The sequence below is a fragment of the Asterias amurensis genome, chromosome 8 (genome assembly GCF_032118995.1).
Source record: "Asterias amurensis chromosome 8, ASM3211899v1".
In the NCBI taxonomy this organism is placed as follows: Eukaryota; Metazoa; Echinodermata; class Asteroidea; order Forcipulatida; family Asteriidae; genus Asterias; species Asterias amurensis.
Genome location: NC_092655.1, coordinates 2254234 through 2275535, shown reverse-complemented (window position 1 = coordinate 2275535; position 21302 = coordinate 2254234). Strand labels below are relative to the sequence as shown.

The 21302-nt window shown below is 38.5% G+C and overlaps 4 protein-coding genes across 6 annotated transcripts; 2 read left to right on the top strand and 2 right to left on the bottom strand.

The window, feature by feature from the left end:
• Positions 1 to 184: 184 nt before the first annotated feature.
• LOC139940670 (swi5-dependent recombination DNA repair protein 1 homolog) lies at positions 185 to 2774 on the top strand. 2 transcript variants are annotated; one of them, XM_071937033.1, is made up of 3 exons: positions 185 to 260; positions 1262 to 1384; positions 2092 to 2774. In XM_071937033.1, the coding sequence occupies exons 2-3, from the start codon at positions 1271 to 1273 to the stop codon at positions 2269 to 2271; spliced, it is 294 nt and encodes a 97-aa protein (XP_071793134.1). In that variant the 5' UTR covers positions 185 to 260; positions 1262 to 1270; the 3' UTR covers positions 2272 to 2774. The 2 variants fall into 2 exon arrangements, with proteins under 2 accessions (XP_071793134.1, XP_071793133.1); XM_071937032.1 differs by having other exon boundaries at positions 186 to 343.
• A 1501-nt stretch (positions 2775 to 4275) lies between these two features.
• LOC139940806 (adenosine receptor A2a-like) lies at positions 4276 to 5223 on the bottom strand. Its single transcript, XM_071937187.1, has one exon. It carries the CDS (start codon positions 5221 to 5223, stop codon positions 4276 to 4278), a length of 948 nt encoding a protein of 315 aa, XP_071793288.1.
• Positions 5224 to 7543: 2320 nt separating this feature from the next.
• On the top strand, positions 7544 to 12639 carry LOC139940765 (protein farnesyltransferase/geranylgeranyltransferase type-1 subunit alpha-like). The gene is made up of 7 exons (XM_071937144.1): positions 7544 to 7705; positions 8374 to 8488; positions 9085 to 9189; positions 9464 to 9736; positions 9907 to 9969; positions 10187 to 10358; positions 10866 to 12639. The coding sequence occupies exons 1-7, from the start codon at positions 7546 to 7548 to the stop codon at positions 10983 to 10985; spliced, it is 1008 nt and encodes a 335-aa protein (XP_071793245.1). The 5' UTR covers positions 7544 to 7545; the 3' UTR covers positions 10986 to 12639.
• A 133-nt stretch (positions 12640 to 12772) lies between these two features.
• On the bottom strand, positions 12773 to 21074 carry LOC139940764 (uncharacterized). 2 transcript variants are annotated; one of them, XM_071937141.1, is made up of 10 exons: positions 20974 to 21074; positions 20059 to 20583; positions 19806 to 19933; positions 18761 to 18926; positions 18209 to 18292; positions 17932 to 17993; positions 17504 to 17772; positions 16853 to 17119; positions 16349 to 16513; positions 12773 to 15463 (listed from the first exon to the last, which is right to left on the bottom strand). In XM_071937141.1, exons 1-10 carry the CDS (start codon positions 21013 to 21015, stop codon positions 14871 to 14873), a joined length of 2301 nt encoding a protein of 766 aa, XP_071793242.1. In that variant the 5' UTR covers positions 21016 to 21074; the 3' UTR covers positions 12773 to 14870. The 2 variants fall into 2 exon arrangements, with proteins under 2 accessions (XP_071793242.1, XP_071793244.1); XM_071937143.1 differs by having other exon boundaries at positions 17504 to 17769.
• Between the last annotated feature and the right edge of the window lie 228 nt (positions 21075 to 21302).

Sequence of the window (21302 nt, the reverse complement as noted above, 5' to 3'; positions counted from 1 at the left end):
TGTTTATGTAAGGTTGTTAAATTTGTATTGTATGAAGCATCGTATGATATGTTATTGATAAAAAATATAATTAACACCAAATAAAACACATTTTCGTTATTTTTGTAGATATTCAACTTAGAAATCCACCATTATCAAATACTTTATTACCTCCAATAATGGTTTTAGTTTCATCCATACCGGAGACCCCGCGAGTTACCGCATGTCCTCAAAACTGGATCCGGATATGGATCCGTTCTTAAAAATGAATCAACATTTTTGTGAGTCTTTCATTGATTTGTTTATGATGGATGACGTTAAAAATGTAGCTATTGGATAACAAATTTATCCTGGGTCTAAACTGGTAAGTCTTGTATAAGGTGGGTGTGTGCACATAACAGCTTTACAATTCGCTTGGTCATGGTCATTCATTCAATAGTAAGTTGTTATATAACTAGTTTGTTGACCTTTTGTGCAAACCAATGTCAAAGGTTGAAAATGTGGGCTACAGATCTTGTTTATAAACATCGCTGCGGGAAATTGTGTCTAAATCGACTTGAAAGTTGGGTTAAACAGTAACAACAAAAATAAGTGGGCTAATTGTGATATGAGCATGATTGAAAGCTCTTAAATGCCATGTCAATGTCATGACTCAATCAAGCTCCAGATCTACTGCTGGCCGGCACTGTACTCCTCTTTTGAAACTTGACAGAATTATCGAGTTATGACTGTCAGTGTCCAACTAAGACAACATTTTTATAAAGAGGAGTACAGTATCCCAGTGATTTACAGGTTTTCTTTAGTATGCTCTGATAGTCTTCGGGAAAATGTGGTGCATGTCATGGCCAAGCGGTCAAGTCCCTCGACCCGAACCTAAACTCTGGTGTTGTCATCAGCAAAGATCGGGTTCGAATCCCGGTCATGGCACTTGTGTCCTTGAGCAAGGCACGTAATTTGTGTGAAGGTAGTGCATTGTGCTCCATGAACAGGTTCTAGTTCTAGTGGATTATATTAATCCATACTGCGCCTACATAATGATAAGGGGGTAACCATGTTTCAGCCCCAGGAGTAGGTGGCAACATGTCCCTGTTGAATCAGCAATTTAGTGTACAGCCCTCATCTTCAAGTGTCTGTTTGGCAGTGTAATGTTAGGCGATGTACTTCAGAAAAACAAATTAAAAATCTCTAATTCTTTAATCTATCTTGCTTGTCTAGGCTTTGATAACTATTAACTGATAGGAGTTAACTGACTTTGTTTTGGGTTGCTTTGGCTTTTTTCTAGACAAATAGAATGGACATTCCCACAGAAGAACACCAGCCTGATTGGAAGTCCTTGCAGAGGCAGGTAGCCATCCACACTGAGACTTTGCGGAAACTCAAGATGGTCAAGATGTATAGAACAAAGGTATTGGGTTTTTACAATGGCTTTTACACCCTGGTTGTAGTATAAAATTAAGGAACAAGCCACAAGCATTGTATGCCCAAATGAAGAATAAATGTTGGTTTTGGGTGTGGGAGGAAAACACAGATGGGGAAAAACCATGCAATCAGGTTTGAAATCCAAATCCACGTGCAAGGTACTGGTCTGGGTGTGATTTGAACCATGGTCCACCACAGAGGTCAAAGGTTGGGAAAGAACACCTTTTAAGGCCAATCTAAAGAATAAGTTGCATTAATGCAATTTCTTTTTTTTTGGGGGGGGGGGGTGACAGGAACTGTGAATTTCTAGGACTCCATTGTTCAGAGTAGGGTTTGTGATCTTTGTTTGTTTGATCTGCCTATAATTAGCATTAAGTAGTCGACACTTTGTTGAGCCTGCTTTTATGTTCGTATGCTGTATATATAGGAATCCTAAAGGGGTAAAAACCATCTAATTTTATTCTATTTGTTAAAACTGAAAAGCCACAAAAACAAAGTAATCATTATCAACAGGCACAAATATTTTTTACATTTATTAAGCTTCAACAAAGAAACAGCAATTTATATAGTTAATTAACAATTAAGACAATTAATGAAACTATTCAGAAAAGAATTATTTTGTGTGAAAATATTCAGAAAAGACTATTATAAGAAAATTTTCAGAAAATAATTTTGTTTTGTCTTTCCCTGCAGAACAACCTTTTAGATCTTGAAGTACTAATTGAAAAATGGCGTAGTGCCTGCCAGACTGCCCTGATGGAGTTGCACCAAAGACTGCCTGAGCCAAGGCCTACAATGGGAACGCTAATCACTGATTGGAAGATTGACCCTGACCTTTTGAACTTTGACCCAGATGGGGACTCGTTCACCTGAAATAAACATTGTTGAGTTTGCCTTCCCTTCATGGTATGTGAACTTAGACATGTTGAAACATTGGACAGACGTGGAGGGATGTAAAATTGAAGACTAGTTTGTTCTTCATCATGCAAACTTCATCATGCTTTTCAGCTTTGAAGCAGTTAAAAATGCTAAAAGCATGTAAGCTTAGTTACTGCTTAGTAACTGCTAAGTAATTGCTTTTAAGCAGTTGAAACTGCTTAGCAGTCAGCTTTCAAAACTGTTTACTTTGCTGTCAGCATCACCTAAATCAAATTCTGTGGTCAACGTTCGGACAACACAAAGAATCTATGGCTGAAGTTTTGGATTTGATTGTCAGATTTAGGATGCTTCATTCATTAGAGCACAGACTTCTTGACCGATTCTTTAATTAAATATTGTCCTAATAGTTTTGTAGGACAAAGGAGCTGTGTTACTCAACAATACTTATCAATGTGTTAAAAAAGTCAAATAAAGACCACATTTAATTTTGTTCCTTAGATTGGTGTTATTATGAAACAATTTGTCAGCAGCTTCTGCAAATGGTTGGTAGTCTAGTTCAACCAATAAATACCCCATTAGCCATTACTGTCCAAAGTATGAATAGCAATGGTTCCCAACGGTGCCCAATTTCATAGAGCTGCTTTAGCAGAAAATATTTGTTTGGAAATCACTGCTTAGCAATTATGAGCAGGATACCAGTCACAAACTGTACATGGACCTGGTATTTAGGCTGATTATTATAGTAAGCATAACTTTGTTGTTATTGGCTACGTTTTGTGCTTGAGCAGCTCCATGAAATTCGGCCCTGGGGTTTTTGGAAGTTGAAGATATCCTGTAAAATGGGCCTCTCCGTCAGTCATCATAACTACTCTGTTTGATATATCATCCTGGTTAGAAAACCATAGTTCTAAGCCCAATTTCTTTAGCGATGCCTAAGCAGAAAATGTTCCAAAAAGCAAATGAATATATGCCTTTAAATGTATGAGTAGGGTAGATGGCCTTAGCTTTCGATCCAAACCAGACCTTCAGAGGCATAAATAAATAAATACAAACAAGTAATGTACATGCCTTTAAATACAATTGTACATAATTGGTGGAACTAACAAAACGATAACAGACGGTGTTTGTGGTTTGTTTAATCACCTAATCACATACATAACAAACATTTGGGCTGCTTTGTAAGTCATGAGAAAACTAGTGGGGGGAAAACATGCACAGTATTCAGCATGTAAACCAATAGAAATACTGAAGATGCCCCATCATAAAGTGAAGTGCCAGAAATTTCCGTTTCGTGTTATAATTTATCCGTAGGTGCCGCGCATCCCCAAACTAAAACGGTTGGGTGTTGTTACCTCTTTGGTTTCACAATACTTTTAGCCTACTCTTGGAAAAGGTGTTCAAAGGCACTGTACACGGTTGGCATTTAATCAAATAACTGTTAGCATAAAAACCGACTTGGTAACAGTGCGAGCAATGGAAGGCTGCTGGTAGTGTAAAACATTGTGGTAAATACTCAAAATAATTGTTAGCATGGAAACTTACTTAGCAACGAGCAATGAATAGCTGTCGATAGAACAACACTTTGTGAGAAACTGCTCCATCTGGAGTAACGTTGTTTTTTAGAGAGAAGTAAATTCTCAATAAAGTATTTTAATTGAATTCGAGACCTCAGCTGGGGTCTCAAACTCAAGAATCTGAAAGCACAGAACTTCAACAAGGATGTTCTTCCATTATTCTCTAGCAACTTCAACGACCAATTGAGCTCAAATTTTCACAGGTATTCTATTGCATTAAAATGTTGTGGTACACCAAGAGAGAATACTGGTCTTTGACAATAACCAAAGGTGTCCCATGCTTCAGGTGGAAAGATTATTTCGTACTATAAGACCCTTGTTCAAAATGTCAGTTTACAAAAATCACACAGGTACATTTTAAATACAAAGAGATTCAAGAACGAGTGCAACAACACATTGCGATGGTGCGCGGTGTGATTGGTATCTAAGATCTATTTCCTATATCATTTATTGGGAAAAAGACACTCGAAAAAGCACGTCGAAACTGTCGGTTGGAAATCCCATATAAAAGTGGATTTATAGCAGAGCTACTGTACATGACAAAATGGGTGACAGTCAAAACCAAAGAGCTCCTCTCAACGTTATTAAAGGCGAAGAGTTGAGGAATCGAACTGAGGCAGTGGTAAAGAACAACCACGAAGAGCAGGATGGTTGGCCGGACCTGGCGCTTCCATCGACCCGTCTCATGTCGCACTCCGATGGTGCTGATTGAGTCCTCGTTAGTCTGTTCCGTTGATGTGGGTAATTGTGGTGTCGGCCGAATTTGAACTGCGATGGCCCGCATGTGCTTTCGCATCACCACGAAAATACTGCCATAGATACCGATAAACACGGCAACGGAGACGAGCCTGTTTCCCAGAAGGAAAATCCTATAGAAAGAAGATGGCACCAAATCAATGAAGCGGCAACTGTTACTGTTCTCGTCAGATGGTGCCGATATTGAAAGCAAGACAGGGATGACAACACCACAAATGACACCAAAACTGTAGATGAGTATGATTACTACGACAGCTCTCTTTTCTGATAGTACTCTGCTAGCCGTTAGTGGACAAGTGATTGTCAAATAACGCTCCACGGTCAAGGCGAGGAGAGACCAGATGACAACGTATGCCAGCACAAGAAGAGAGTACAGAAATGGCAAGCAAAGTGTTTTAGACGACACTACACCGAGATCCACCAGGCACTGCAACGGGTAGAACAGACCCACTATCAAATTTCCGAAAGACAAACTGGCAAAGAAATAGTTACTGATAGTCAAGATGTCCTTCCTACGAATGAAGACAAAAATTACGACGGTGTTTCCAATCGTGGACAAGCCACAAATCAAAACGCAACATATTACGGAAACGGTAATTTCTAAGACGCTAGTCATAGTTTTATTTTTGGGAGAAAAAAACCGATTCACCCTCCTGAGTAAACTTTCACCTGAAGATGTTGAAAGTGCTGTTGAAGCATGGAGCAAGAAAGCAAGTAATTCGGACGCCAAACTCGCCACTCACAATACGAGCTCAAAAACGATACTGACTTGTGACGAAATAATTGCATTCAGCCCATACCCTAAGATCACTGACGCACGTCTTACAACTGCACGTAAAATCATTGTCCGCAGCCCATGACTTTTAATACTGATTAATTTCGAAAATAAAGATCTGTGTTGAGAAGTGCGAGGGACTATTTTCAAAAGAGAAACAAAAACGCATGAAAATACACGTATAATAAAAAATAATAATTAGGTAAGCATTTATAATAGCGCCCCAAGATCGAGCGCTTTGCAATGACAAAGATACAACAACAAAAAACAGTAGAAAAACAGTTCAAGGAAATATAATAAGAACTATATAAGGGCTATTATAAGAACGTCTTGAAGATGTATTGCGAACTATTCATTTACTCCTTATGAATAAATAATCCTTATTATTCTGTTTCTTAAAGTATATAATGACTTTATTGGTGATTTATATCATACTTTATCCGACAGTCCCCGATCTCGTGACCTGTTCGTCAATGGTTTTACCTTTTCAAGAAGGTGATAAAAGAGGTATCTCAATGCCTGTGACATTCAGCAAGACATTATACATGTTTCTTGTGTGTGCTCATATTTCGGCACTCTTGGAATTTGGATTATTTAAAGACAATTTACTTTCACTGCAGTTTTTGGTGCTCCGCTTGTTGCCATTCTCGTTTAAGTAGTCTGAGGTGTATCTCCCCCCCCCCCCCCCCTTCAATAAAACCATACATTTCCAGGGCGGTTTCCGTCAGTGGTTAAATTTGTACGGTACTACATTCTGTACCGACGGCAAAGCATCTTTACCAAACGATAAAGCCTGATTAATGGATTATATTATGGTGTGGTTGTTGTGGATTTGGCTTAATTTAAGCTTATTGCTTTTTGTGCGTAAAAATAAGTGTTTGAACTGCCCTAGTTGTAAATGTTTCGCTCGATTAATGTGGTGGTCAGGGAGAGAAGGAAACGAGTCAAGGTCAGGTCATTTCACGACAGCATGATCCATTTAGGGGTCAAACCCAGACCCCGATTTAGAAAAGAAATGACTCAAAAAATGAGTCAAATTGACCACTCCACTGTATACACTAAAATTAATATAAACTGTGGAGTGGAATTACGAAAAACATAAACAAAGTACTCTTAACCAGACCACGTCATGGTGTTTTTTTAGTGTCAATGGCCTATTCACCCACTGATAGTAAGATTGTCAGCTCCAGGGTTCGACACAAAAAGAAACCCAACAAACCCTGTGGCTTCTAATAACCAGGTACGAAAATAGGATCTATGGAATTAATATGCCCCATGGTGATCAAGGCAATTAGGGTGCAGCTTCTGAGAATGTTAAACAATGAAGAGGTGACAAATCTGGCAGCACTTCACACGTGAAAGACACAATGCAAGGGAAATTAGCACTGGATTGTCGCTCGGTGTTAAAGGAACACGTTGCCTTGGATCGGACGAGTTGGTCAAAACAAAAGCATTTGTAACCGTTTTTTATAAAATGCATATGGTTGGAAAGATGTTTTAAAAGTAGAATACAATGATCCACACAAGTTTGCCTCGAAATTGCGTGGTTTTCCTTCTACTGTGCGAACTAACATGGTCGGCCATTTATGGGAGTCAAAATTTTGACCCCCATAAATGGCCGACGTGTTAGTCGACGAGGTAAAAGAAAAACCACGCAATTTCGAGGCATGTTTGTGTGGATCATTGTATTCTACTTTTACAACATCTTTCTACCCATATGCATTTTATAAAAAACGGTTACAAACGCTTTTCAAAGACCAACTCGACCGATCCAAGGCAACGTGTTCCTTTAAACAAAGGTAATTTAAAGAGTAATATACAACCCATACTCGTAATCCAACGAAATGCAGAGCGTAGGCGTGTCTGGACCTATTATACAGTTTAAAAATAAAGAAAACAACATCAACAAACACAATTTTTTGTTACCTAGAAACTTGATGCTTTTTCTGGGAGTTTTTTTGCAAATAAAAATATACCCTGAAGACACTCTGGATAACCATGGGATAACTAAACCACATTTAGCGGGACCTCAATATGCAAAAGTAATTCTATTAAATCTTTACAATATTGCACCAATTCGGAGCAGACGATGTTTTCTGTCTCCACTGCAGGCTAGCTAGCGCCCTCTGTAGCTTTAACTCGCCAAATCTATCCCAATCCATCATGGCTGCCGCCGAAGTTGACGCCGCGTACAGCAGTTCCGATGCAGATAGCGATGTACCTTTCATACTGTATCGAGACAGGCCTGATTGGAAGGATGTCGAGCCCTTGCCACAAGACGACGGACCAAGTCCAGTTGTCAAAATAGCATATTCCGAAAAGTGTAGGTTCTTTCTTCATTCTTTTTTAGGCCCAGTGGCTGTGACCCAATTTCCGGACATTACTTTACTCCAAACCAAAACGGACCAATGTTTACTTTTGACTTGATAAAAACCATGTCGTGATAAAAACATACACAAAAATCATGGAGCTATGATTTAAAGTATTTTATAAACAACCTAACCAGATGACTCCACTTGTATCGAGGGATGGGGGGTGGGGGGAGGGGGTTGGCATAATACTAGTTTCCCTGCTGTAAAATGTGTGCACGAATAAACCAGGGACAATTTCTAGCCCCTTTATTTACAATGATATATAGTCATTGATGAAAGATTGAAGTTTAACAACGAAATATAACAAAACCCTACACAACTCTGGAACCTGATTCCCCCATAGATTTGTGGAATGGTCCAGTTTAGCCTTTAGGATGTTAATAAGGACATTGTCATTGACTCGCTCAAGTCACAGGGGCATAGTTAGTTGCGATGTTGCGATAACTTAACCCTCCTCCCTACGGCTCTGGAGGGTCACATTATCGCAACCATAGAGCAAATTACGGGGCATTGCGTTTTGGAGAAAACATTTGAAATAATAAAAATGTTAGCGCCCGCTCAAGCTGAAAAGCAGGTTGTGTTTTAAAACAATATTTTCTGTGTTTTTGGTTTCATACAGTTAAGGATATCTATGATTTCTTCCGGGCTGTAATAAAGAGAGATGAACGAAGTGAAAGAGCGTTGAACCTGACCAAAGATGCTGCAGATCTTAACCCTGCAAACTATTCTGTTTGGTATGTTCATATACAGACATGCTAGTTAGTTGGTTTTCCTCTACTAAATTAAAGAAATATAATAATATACTGCTATAGAAAACTGTCAACACTAATACAAAGTGTTGTGTGCTGGGCAACACTGGGTTCAGACTTTTAGGCCTGTATGCTTCGTCTTTGAAAATGCAAAGGCACCAAGGCATTTTATCCTTGGTGAAGGGCACCCTGTGAGGAAAATTATTTCTACTGGAGCACAAAGGCAAAGACCAGGGCGCATTGAGGCAATCGTCTTCAATGCCTCTATGATTATGAAGTAACAGGTCTGGATAGAGTCTAGCACTCTTGAGTTGCGCTGAACCAATACTAACTATTGAATTAAATACATGAAAGGTTTCAAGTCTACGACAATTGGAAGCGACTGGATCGACTGTTGCAATACTTGGAAATACTCTGGAGCACCTGGTTTCAGACACGATCTGTCTTTACTTTTCATGAGCTGTCTTTACTTTGTTCATTTCAATAATTGAAATAACATGACCATGCAGTCACATTCAGTGCCAACATGATGCTTTGCCATGCTTAAGAATGTTTCATTTTTCCCCTTCTTTTTCTTGTAGGCATTATCGTCGAGTTCTCCTTCAGTCACTGAAGAAAGACCTGCAGGAGGAGATGGGTTACATTCAACAGATCATCGAAGACCATCCTAAAAATTATCAAGTCTGGTAAAACTCCCCTTAACTGTAGCAATGAACCATTTTCTGAGTTAGATTTAAAGTCCGGTAGAAGGACTTGCTTGGTCACAAGTTCCCACGTTAGTTTGAATTCCTTAGCGATCAATATTCTTGGACAATCTACTCACATGCATTCAATTAATTTACAAAAATGGACATTCCTTGTAACTTTATTAAAACAAAGATAAAAAAGATTGGTCAGAACACTAGCAACAAATGGCTGCCTTAGGAATTTCATGCCACAGTACCCCTTTTGTTTCTACAGGCACCACAGGCGCGTCCTGGTTGAATGGCTGGGTGACCCCTCCAAAGAGCTAGCCTTCACTGCAAGCATCCTGAGAATAGACTCCAAGAACTACCATGCCTGGTCCCATCGCCAGTGGGTGCTACGAACCTACGAGCTGTGGCAAGATGAGCTGACCTTCGTGGAGAGGCTGCTGGACGAAGACCTGAGGAATAACTCGGCATGGAATCAGAGATATTTCGTCATCAATAACACAAGTGGATTTAATCAGGAGGTCATAGACCGAGAAATCAAGTACGTCCCTGACCCTCTCTTAACTTGTTATTGTTTTATCACAAATGATCTTAATGAATTTACCGAAGGGGATGTCAGGGGTCAATTGCTAAATTTTGATTGATAAGAAATTTATTTTGTGCAACTTTTGATCTTGTTCATATTTTCGTTCTTTTTTTGCTGAAATGCAGGTTCTCACAGGATCTGATAAGCAAAGCTCCAAACAATGAAAGTGCATGGAATTACTTAAGAGGGTAGGTACAAATAATGCTCTTAACGTCCTTTTAATGATGTTTGATTAATTATTTGCTTAATTATTTGTGTGTTTGGCTCAAGTTTGATCACATTAAAGATGTGTACCTTTGTGTGGTTTTAGTTTCAAATTTCCAGCCATAACTAGAAGGTGGTCCCTTGGGGATGTATTGTCCCTGTTCTGGTAAGCCTGACACTTGTGTATTCCCTTTTGTGCAGGGTCCTGTCAGACATTAACATGAGCGACTTCACCAGTGTGCGAGATTTCTGCCAGAGTATGTACGACAAGGACATACGATCGCCGTACCTGCTGGGATTCATGGTGGAAATGCAAGAAGAGCAACTCGAAGGAGGGAACGGTGAGGAGAGTGTCTTACTCAAGGCCACCGAGGTAAGGAAAGAATGGGAGGGGAGGGGGGGGTTCATTTCAAGCCTTGAATTACACACAAGCCACAGAGGCTAAGGCCTCCGTTGGCCCAGGTTTTGGCCTTGGTGCCCCATAGACTTCAAGATTTTCAAAGGAAGTGCCTTTTGAAAAATGGAAATGGAATCGGCCTCGCTTTCAAAGATGAAAATTCCAGATATGCATTTCAGTTATTGTTTCTAGTTGGAAAGTCAAGGTTCCTAAGAAAAGCAAAATTCCTCATACGAGGAACCCAGTGGAGAGAAGACCAGGAAGGAGAACTCAGTTTTACCTCAGAACAAAGTTTCAGTCTTTACCTTGAAAATTAACATTGTAAAAGTTTGTAATTAGTGATAACAAAAATTGGCAGAAAAAAAACATGTAGCGACTGATCGCTTTTATACAATTAATTGTTTGTACATCAGCTCTTACATTTTCACAATCATATTAATAACATGAACTGAATTAAAAAAACCAAATTTTGATTATTTTCAGCTATGCGACATGTTAGCCAAGCAGTTTGACCCTATAAGACGCGAGTACTGGAACTACATTCAGAGATCCCTCAGATTGCGCTTCGGCAAAATACAAAAAGACGACGCCAACCAACATTGATGACTCACTGAGATTTAAAGACCCACTTTTCACAAAGCCGTTTCAGTGTAAAATATTGCTTAGCAACAGCAGGGATTCAGTCGTAACATTAAAACTACATTGCTTTTTTTGGGTTGGTTAGACAAAGCTGCTAGACAAAAGCTGCAAGAAAATTTGGTTGTGCCTTGAGTTAAGCAGAAAATACCACTTGACATATTTCTTTGCCCGATTTCTGAGGGTTGACATCTGTTTCGCAAATGCTGCAACCAGTGATGCATTCAATAATTGTGTGAAAATACAGTTCATTTTGTTTCTTCTCAGCTTATAGACACTGTAATCTGTTGAAACTTTCACATGTGACTTTAATTGTATCTTCCTTGATAATTTCCCAAACAAATTAGCAATTAAGTTGGCAAACACCAATCCATGACCCGACCTTTTTAAAAGAGCATTTTAGGGATTGCCTGTTTTGAAAACACGAAGGGGGCACCATGCTTTTCAGAAGGCAATGGCGTGGTGCTCCATTTTTCAGAAACACAGGTCAAAATGAGTCCGTTTAGGTAATGTTTATGGCTTGATTATACCGTTTGAAATAAGTTAAATATTTTTTACAAGCAGATTTGAAAAAAATTGTTTATTTCACGTGAGGCATTCAATCTTCCTGAATGTGTTGTAACATTTGGTAAATCTGACATTTCTCGTGAGAAGTAATTAATGTATAGAATTGAAGCTGTAAGCTTTGCTGTCCTGTTTTCAAAACTGTACTAAATGTAACTCATATCGTCTGTAATGTCTATTTGTAAGTGTTGTCAAAATACATTGTGTTGATGTGCTTGTAATAGTTATGACCATGTTGTTCTGCCTGTTAAAATGTTCACCTCTGTTAATCTCTTATTCATTCTACATAATTTACATTTAGCTCCATGATCTTATTGAAAGTATAAACATGAACGACGTAACACGCTAAAATCATTGTGAGCGCACAAGCTGGCAGCCTCATTTCTTTCTAACCTGTGAAATATTGTATGATTTTTTCTTTTTCAGTTAGCACGAAATTTGCTTACCGTTACGCAGTGCTATGAAATTGGGCCTAGGTCTGAATTAATGGCTCTAGGAGTGGCTATGGCTGGAACACTGAAAAGTCCTTTGTTGCAACATTTTTGCTACAGCCAGCGGCTATACAGCCAGTGGCTATAGCCGTAAGCCAAAGACACTTGATAATGTATGGACATGAGCTTGAGGAGGTTTTTACGCTTATATAGACCATTTCGAATAACCCCTTTGTTTCTATGAAAGTGGCACGCATCATTCCTGGTTTATTATGTTGACACACGCACGCACACCTACACGCACACGCTCACTGAAGCCATGTTGTGGGGCAACTATTTGAATTGTGCTGTTATATTCGACGCTGTTTCAATTGAGGCCAGCTAAGCATAGAATATTGTTGTCTTACCATATGAGTAACTGAAGCTCATCAGAAAAATAATTGAATATAAAACAAACTTTATTAAACTTTAGAACATGAAACATGTTTTTTTTTGTACATGGTACAAAACATTGCTCAAATATAAAAGACAACTTGAATTAATTTGGCATATTTTAATTCCTTGAATGTGTTGATCGAAGATTAAAACGTGAAGTAATTAGAAATAAAAATTCTATGTAATTTCAAGACTGAGTCGTGTGTGGAATTATTTAGTTTACATTTGTTGATTTCTAAACAAAATCACTTCTCTCAAAACATGGTTGGGGGTACGATCCTTGATAGCCCTACTGTATAATCGGCAGTGAAAAATGCTTTGTCAGATTTTTGGCCCCAAACATTAAAAAGTTTATTTTTTGAGTGAATGGTATTTCAAAGAGTATCACCCGCTCTGACGAAAAAAGGTTTAACTTTTACTTTTAATGGTCAAGAACCATGACAAAAAATTTAAAACGTTTCTTATAAAGCACATAAGAATTTGTCACGTGATATATTATCGGGGTCCCAACAAATTTGAATGCTACTAATAATATCGGACTTTTTACGAGCAATGGCTCAAATGAAAGCTTGTAACTTTCTCCACCCCCATCAAAATACCTATTGAATTTTAAATCAGCCAAAAATCAGACATAGCATCTTCAGCATTATATGGTAACGTGGTTGACAATGAGTCACACAAACCCTGTCTGTCTGTGGGATGAACTTTTCCACACATAATTCAATATTTGAGATGCAACTATTTCGAAGGAAAACTAATACTTGTACAAATTTAATAAAATCTCACCCAAGTTTTTTCACAGGACTCTGGGGAAAGTACTGAGTATACAGTGGTAACATATATCGGTGTATGGGTAAAAACCAAAAGTTATATTTTTAATGTGTGTGTCGGTATCTGTGAAGATGATTTATTATAAAAAAAAATTATGTCATGCTCCCTGTATGACCGTGAAAATTAACAGATCCAAACTATAAAAATAAACACCTCTTGTTTTAAAAGGATTACTCATGTGATGGCTGAGATAAAGGCAAAAGTCAGAGTACAACCTCACCTACATCACAACCCGTTTAAAGGCACTGGACATGTTTGATAATTGTCAAAGACCAGTATTCTTACTTGGTGTATTCCAACATGTGCATAACATAACAAAACTGTGAACATTTGGGCTCAATTGGTCATCAAAGTTGAAAGAGAACAATGAAAGAAAACACGCTTGTGTTGCAAAACTTTGTGTGCATTCAGATGTGTTATAAATGAGTTAGAAATGATCTCTTTCTCACAAACTCCATTACTTCAGAGGGAGCCGTTTCTCACAAAGTTTTATACTATTGAAAGCTCTCCATTGCTTGTTAAAGGTATTTTAACAATTATTTTGAGTGCTAACCAATAGTGTACAGTGCCTTTAAAGGAATAACCAAATAAAGTAAAATGGCTCAATCGTGAACTCTTTCTGGCAAGACAAAAAAAAACTATATCTTCTAAGACTACACCACATGCAGTAGAGTAACAAAAGAAATAAAGAAATAAAATAAAAGTATACTTTTTAAAAGTATTTACAGAAAGATGCTTGGTTATATGGAATATGATACTCGAGTTAAAAATAAAGAAAAGTTTAAAAAATAGTTTTTGGCAACATATACTGTGTAAAGTAAATAAAATATACCTATCTTTGGAAAACTCTGATGCAATCTTTGGTTTATAATGTAACATAAATACATCATTGAAAGGCAAGTAACAGTGAACATAAATATAAAAAAATCAGCTGCAAGTTGCTTGCATACAAATGTTTGTAGTGGCTGCCAACACCAGTAAGATTGAACTTTGGCCTACTTCTATAAAAAAAGTCAAGTACTAAATTGGCTTTATACCAATGTTTCTCATAAACTACATTGGTAAATAGTAAAAGACCAGAAGCAGTATTGAGATTTGATGCATATTCAGGTCTGGCATTATATGGAGGCTGCGACTTTTGTTGCCCTGGTCTTGGCCTTTAAGAATTGTCCATAGGCTGTAAATTGCCCTGTACAAAAATGGCCTTGTCCTTAAACATTGAAATTCCAGGCCTGCCTGTGGAAATTCTGAACAAATAATTTGGTTTTCCCCTTATTTATTCTAGACCTTTAATTATTCTATTATAACTCAGGAGGTTTCGGACTCTCATCAGAAATATAAAAAATACAGGTTTGGACACAATGGCGGACTATTTCTGTCTCCCTTTTGTGACTGCTTTACCTCTTTCAAGAAAACTATGGTGGTTTGAGAAATACTGAGTCTGGAAAAAAAATCCTTAAAAATCACATGCAGAAAAGAATACACAGCTATTTACAAACTTTTCAACCTTTGCAACTTCCAGTGACCAGTACAAAAAGATGTCTTTTCCAAACCCGCTTTTGAGAACTGAGATTTGTGCTGCATGGGAACTTTACATACCTTGTTTCTCCAGCCACTTGCCGACGCTATCCAAGTCCAACAAGTATGACTGGTGGTACACATCCTCACTCGCAGCTCTCAATGTGGAGTTTTTCCACTTGATGGGCGGAGTCAACTCCTCCAGGTAGCTATCTACCAACCTCAAGATATTCCTCGGACCTGCAGAGTTTGGCGCCAACACAAGATCATTGTTGATGAAGCTCAGCTTTACAGTGCAGGTGCTTCGTTGCTTGTGTTTGGCGACAATTTCGAGAGTGTGGGCGTCCGTTAGGAAGCTTTCCATCGTAAGATTCACCTCCCCGGCTGTTAAATCAAACAAAAGGCACGCTTCGTGGTATTTCTGGTCCTTTTTGAACTTAATGTAGATGCCATTGTTGAAGCCACGTGTGTGAAGTTGACGAGCATATTGCTGTTTGTAATCAGTGCCGGTGTTCCATAGGACACTGATCAGAAAGCGATAGTTGCGCTTTTCTAGCGTCAGCGCTCGCTCTGTCTGCATCTCCTGGTAGATTGAAAAGTACGCCTCGTTGCGACTGTCAAGGGCCGCGAAAAGCACTTGGTTGAACAATGAAGTATATCGTTCGTCTGTATTAGAAGGAAAATAAAGGTCAACTGATAAAGAGTTTGATTCGGATCAGATTGTGTTAGCAATAATTTAACAGGGAATGGCGTTATTGGTGGTGAAAGTATTTGTAACTACAACAAACCAAGTCAAGCCAACATTTGATTAAAGGCTATATACAACAACTAGTAATAAGAAAAGGAAATAGAAACTTATACCAGTAAACTTAGCCTATCCAGGCCACTATTAGATTAAAGACTCTAGACACTAAATAGTAATAAAAAAAGGGAAAATAAATTGTTACCAGTAAACAAAGCTTAGCCAGCTCTAGAAACTAAATAGTAATAATATTAAAGGAAATAGAAACTGATACAAGTAAACGATACCCAGCCAGGTCAATATAGGTTCAAAGACTCGGACACTCAATAGTATTATAAAGGGAAATGAAACTGATACATTTAAAATAAGCTTAGCCAGGACATCATTAGATCAAGGACTCTGGACACAAATAGGCCTGGAATAGAAACTGATACAAGTAAACTAGATTAAAGACTCTGTAAAACAAATCGCAATAATATAAAAGGAGATAGAAATTTATACAAGTAAACTATTCCTAGCTAGGCCCATATTAGATTAAAGACTCAAGACACTAAATAGTTATATAAAAGAAATACAAACATTAGCCTAGCCAGGTCAATGTAAGATTAAAGACACTAAAATAGTAATATAAAAGGAATGGAAATAGGAATGTGTTCTGCTCAGCAGAAAACTTTACACAATATTCTTTTTAAATTTATATTACTGATACTGAGAGAGCTGAAGCCATACCAAAAGCCAAAATTTCATTAACAAGTCCAAATCAAAAACACATTTCTAGCTAAAGTCTGACACCCCGCAGGGATACTCACAATGGTTCTGTTTATGAAGATGCTTCAAGGGGACCAGACTCTGCGAGAAGGCCGACTTATCAACACACAATCTTACAAGCTGTTCCAACTTCTTGCAGCTGAGATGGAACAGTGGATTGTGACTGCCTTCTTCTTCTTCATCAATTGACACATTGATGTTTGGATCTAGAATTGAAAGAGAACAAAAAAAAAAAGGAAAACAAAATAAACCACATAGGAAACTGACTGGGTAAGTTTCAAATAAATTTAATTTGTTTTTTTTTTAGACAAAGATAAATTGGCTTGAGTGGGACTAAAACCTATGACCTCCAACTTGGTGTAATCTATGGCAGTTACACCTTGAATGGCTTGCACCCACGAACGAAGATATTGACAAAATAGGCAGACCGCCAACATTAGGGTTAGGTAGCTCAGTTGGAAGAGCGGTGGCAGGTTTAATCCAGTGGTCGCTGGCTTGTCAGTTTTTCTTTTGTTCAACCCAAAATTAGATTTCTATTTCCTCACCTGCCAATAACTGTGTTGCATATTTCGGCTCCCGGACCTCGAGGCACACCTGGGCCACCAAGGCGATCCACACCTCCGAGATGTCCCAGTTGAAGAGCTTCAACTTGGGATGCGGGACCAGGATGTCAGAACCGAGCTCCTGCAGGTATGGGAAGTGGTTGGTAGAGAGGCAGTCCAGGATGTAGAAGGCCTGTTGCCATTGATGGGTGGAGCAGCACATTGCTAGGCAGTTGATACCAAGACGGGAGAGGACACGAACGACGTTCACTGTGGCAAGAGTGACAAGTTGGAAATCAGAAGAAAAAAAGTTTGGTATTCAGTGGATGAGGTGGTCTTTTCCAAAACAGTTTTTATCTAGTCTCCAATGACAAAAGAATCAGAATATCAAAACCTTGGCTTGTCTGGCTGTTTTTAACAACCTTCTGCTTATCAAAACACCCCTATTCTCTTTTTATTACATTTATGTTAACTGTTACTAAACGTTATTTTTGAAAGTTAAATTGAATTGGGGGAGTTATTATTTTTTTTAAATCACTTTGGGTAGTCAAATAGCCTGCTAATATTACTGTTGTTGCATTTTTAGAAAGCCTTGTGACAGAGGGTGGGATAGAACGGAGAGAATACACAAACACTGAAACTCCAGTTCCTAACCATCCTTGAAGTGCCGACTGAAAACAGTCACAAAATTGTTGAATTTGGAGCCAGCCATGTCGGCAGGCTCAACAAGCTTCTTCATCAACTCCTGGATGACCGGTTTAGCCCTGGCCACATCCGGCCGTCGTTGACAGAGATCCAAGAGGGTGTCTCTGGTGTCCTTCCACATGGTACACTGCTGGATGGAGAAGGATGCCTCAAAGACCTCACTTGGGCACTTCTTACTGTCCGAGTCCATCAGTTTTCTGGCCGGATCGACGGTGCTGCTGGCGAAATGTTTTGAAGACAAAGTAAAAAAGACTGCTGATTATCAAGTGAAGAAAAAAACAACTAGTATTCCAATTACGAGTTTACTTTACAATAGCAGTAAGATCATTAAATGACAGCACAACAATAAAACTTATTTGACAATTCAGGAAACTTACTTGTTGTTTTCAAAGTCTATCTCCATATTTGATGTTTCTTGTACATTCTGGGACTCGTTCAGCTTGTTGGGGTTAAAATAAAAAGTATTAATAAAACTATAACAAATATTGCTACTGTACTTCACAAAATTCACAATTTGTCAATGAAAGTAAAACTACAAATTGAATCAATATCTCTAAAATTTGTTTGGAGTTTTTTTTTTTTTGGTTCTTGTTAATTAGATTTTGGTTGTACAATTTTTGTCATAATGTATGTTTTTACTGGTTGAACACTTACTGCAGTCACAAGTGTTTGAAGAGTGTTGAGATCGTCTTCCTTCTGCAAAGACTTCTTGATGCCGTTGATAATGTCTGGGGAAGGCTGGGAAAAGACATGGGCAAAGGATTCAGAGACATTGATTTATAGATTGGTTGAATTTATTCGGATAAAAATACAGCAAGAACATACAACAGGCCGAAAAGACAATGAGAAGTACATGCAAGATGAACCAAAGTAGAACACAAGAAAGAAAACTGCACAAAATTATCCAAGAATAACCCCAAAAAGCAGTAACTTACACTTATTTAAATTGGCAACAAATGGCAAAAACACCAACATAAAATGGAAATAACAAAAACAGACAAAGGACTCGGGAAAGTAACTTGCTAACATAAATCAGTGTCTTGGTAAAAAACCAAAATTCATAAAAACAGACAAAGTTACACAAGAGCAAAAAGATGAATAACGGAAAACAAAGCAAGAAAACACAAACAAAATAAATAAGGTAATACAAGGTAAAAGCTTTTGCAACTTAATGTTATCACCAGTGTGGTTTGATTTGAAACTTACCAAACAATTGAAAGCTTTCCTCTTGATAATCCCCATGACCAGGTCACACAGAGGGTGGATGTGGTTCTGCTCAAGAAGCATTCTCCCCATTCGATTAATTAAGGCCATGTTCATATCAGTCATATTGGGCTTCATCGGTAATAGATTATTAAACACATTCATTGCCCTGAGAACATACAATTATTAGTAATATTAACTACAATATAAAATATTTGCGAACAAAAGTGTAGCTATAGGAAAAAATAAATAAAACATGTTGTACAGAACTACATTCAGGCATACAGGCTTAATAGAAACTAAAACACAGGTCCCAAGTGAAGATGACTGAGACCAAGGTTTGGATACTAAAAGGAACATGTCAAGAATAGATGGGGTTAGATTGGGTAAAGACAGGAAATGGGGTGAGAGAGGGAACAGCGGGGAACTAGGAACAGAGAAAACCCATTTCAAGCTGGCCAGGATTAACAGTCAATCAAAAAAGCTGTTAGCAAGATCAAGGCCCAATTTCATGGCTCTGCTTACATTTAGCAAGAAATTGGCACATCAAAGGTAGGGAGGAATTTTGCCCTTACGTTAAGCGTGTTTCATAGCTTAGCAGGAAATTTTTGCTTGTGCCTGTGCATACTCCAAGTAACAAGGCATTTTTCGCTAGCAGAATTTCAGTGCTTGCTCTGTAAGCAAAAATCACAACCACAGACTTCAGCTGTGAGCACAGTCAATAATTTGGGTCTAGCATGGTTGCCAAGGGGGTCCAAGAACTTGGCGTCATTTAATTGACTAAAGCTTCAACTTTGATTTTTCCAGTTTAACTAGGACAAAATCACTTTGAGGGAAATATAAGTTGCCTTTTGAGGTTGTTTTGTAAGAAGTAGGATTGTTTATATTTTTATATTTTTTTATTTTGTTTATACCCTGGAAGAGTTTTATTCCAATTTCTTATATAATATATACAAAACCACACAAACTATTAGTTTAACCAAACTACCTTTAGAACAGTATGTAAAGAAGTATGGCAAATGAAAAAAAAGTTATAAAGTTGACTTACATGAGGTGGAAGGTTGCTGGGTCGCCAGTTTGGCCATCTTGCAGGAGATGTTTAATGAGCATCATACACTGGGCTGTACAGTCATACTGAGGGATACGCGAGATCTCCTCAAGAATGCAATAAGCAACCTGAGAAGAACAAAGCTTTTCATTCATTTGCCATCCCATTTAAATAGTGCATAAAATACCAGAAATAAACAGATTAAGAATGCTTAGGAAAAATACAATGGCTTTTTATTATTATAATTACTTACAGACCACTTGGCAGGATCTCTTACGTTCTGTCCACAACATCCATGTAAGATCTGCATCATCAGGGGCAAGCTGGAGGCACGTGGGAGACCAGTCCTCTGGAACTCCTGCCAGGCTTTACTAACATGCCCCCAGCGAGAGAGGTCTAGGATGAAGTCCACAGCGTTCTTTGAGGTTAGAAGGTTTTGAGAGACTCCCCTATACTGGAGGTTGTAAAATTGCGGAGGTGCTGGTGGGTGCGGGTAGTGACTTAAGGTGCCGGGGTGCATTAAGGCTGAATGGGGGACCGCAGAACCTTCATATAATTGGGTATGAGGCTGGAACTCAGACACTGGGTGTTGGGGATAGTGGAACGCTGGAGGAGGGGGAGGAGGTGGAGGAGGGGGAGGGGATGGGTAAGGGGATGGAGTACGGATGTTGGATTGTTGGGTTCCAATGTAACTTGGATGATTTGACATCATGACCTGTTCCATAATTCGACTACCGGTAGACAGTGGTTTGTTTGCTTGTTGTCCATTGTTGTCCCCCTGTAGAGGAACAATAACATTGATTATCTCATGTAGTCCTGGCTGATTTCCTATCTTCCGCCAAGGTAGCAGTTATTAACCAGGACAGTTCTTTTCAGAACTGAGTAGTCTCCCCAATTCTGAACATCTCCTCCGCGGTAGAAGAGAAGTCTCCTGAATTCCCAAAAATTTGCTATAGAATTATATAGCAAGACATTATCTCCAATAAGAACACATGGTGATAACACAAACCAAAACTACTGTAGAAAGCTTAAAGGGGTTGGGTAAGTTTTTGTAGGACAAAAAACACAATGTCCTCAGATTTACATTAACCTAACACTGTTTGACGGTTGCTGCCATCACCCACACCTACATTAAAGCTAACAACCAAACCATTATAGCTATTCATACCTGACAGGACTTTGGTGCTTCAAGTAGAGCATGCCTGAACATGCATCTCTTGCGTCGGCAATGACCAGTACGTACATATTCAAAGCAGTACCCCTTTGGTATGACCTACAAAAACACCAAGTATAATTCACAATCACTAAAAGCTTTTTCAAGATTAGTGTTTACTCCTTAGATCTAACAAAGTGTTTTCAGTCCACTAGTCTTTGATGTGTCGTGGACTCAGTGTCATAATAACACCCTGGGCCCAACTTAATAAAGCGTGTAAGCACAATAGCTCCCTAAGCTCAGAAAAGTAAAGCTTCACAAAAACAGGTTACCAGCCAAATTAT

Excerpts from the sequence above, each read along its gene's own strand:
- LOC139940764 (XM_071937141.1), bottom strand. The coding sequence starts at position 21,015 with ATGTTCAGGCATGCTCTACTTGAAGCACCAAAGTCCTGTCAG. Across the intron at positions 20,584-20,973 it reads AAGCACCAAAGTCCTGTCAG|GGGGACAACAATGGACAACA; the intron begins GTATGAATAGCT and ends GTTCCTCTACAG. Across the intron at positions 17,120-17,503 it reads CAGTCGGCACTTCAAGGATG|TGAACGTCGTTCGTGTCCTC; the intron begins GTTAGGAACTGG and ends CTCTTGCCACAG.
- LOC139940806 (XM_071937187.1), bottom strand. The coding sequence starts at position 5,223 with ATGACTAGCGTCTTAGAAATTACCGTTTCCGTAATATGTTGCGTTTTG.
- LOC139940765 (XM_071937144.1), top strand. The coding sequence starts at position 7,546 with ATGGCTGCCGCCGAAGTTGACGCCGCGTACAGCAGTTCCGATGCAGAT. Across the intron at positions 9,970-10,186 it reads GCATGGAATTACTTAAGAGG|GGTCCTGTCAGACATTAACA; the intron begins GTAGGTACAAAT and ends CCTTTTGTGCAG. Across the intron at positions 10,359-10,865 it reads TCTTACTCAAGGCCACCGAG|CTATGCGACATGTTAGCCAA; the intron begins GTAAGGAAAGAA and ends GATTATTTTCAG.
- LOC139940670 (XM_071937033.1), top strand. The coding sequence starts at position 1,271 with ATGGACATTCCCACAGAAGAACACCAGCCTGATTGGAAGTCCTTGCAG. Across the intron at positions 1,385-2,091 it reads TCAAGATGTATAGAACAAAG|AACAACCTTTTAGATCTTGA; the intron begins GTATTGGGTTTT and ends CTTTCCCTGCAG.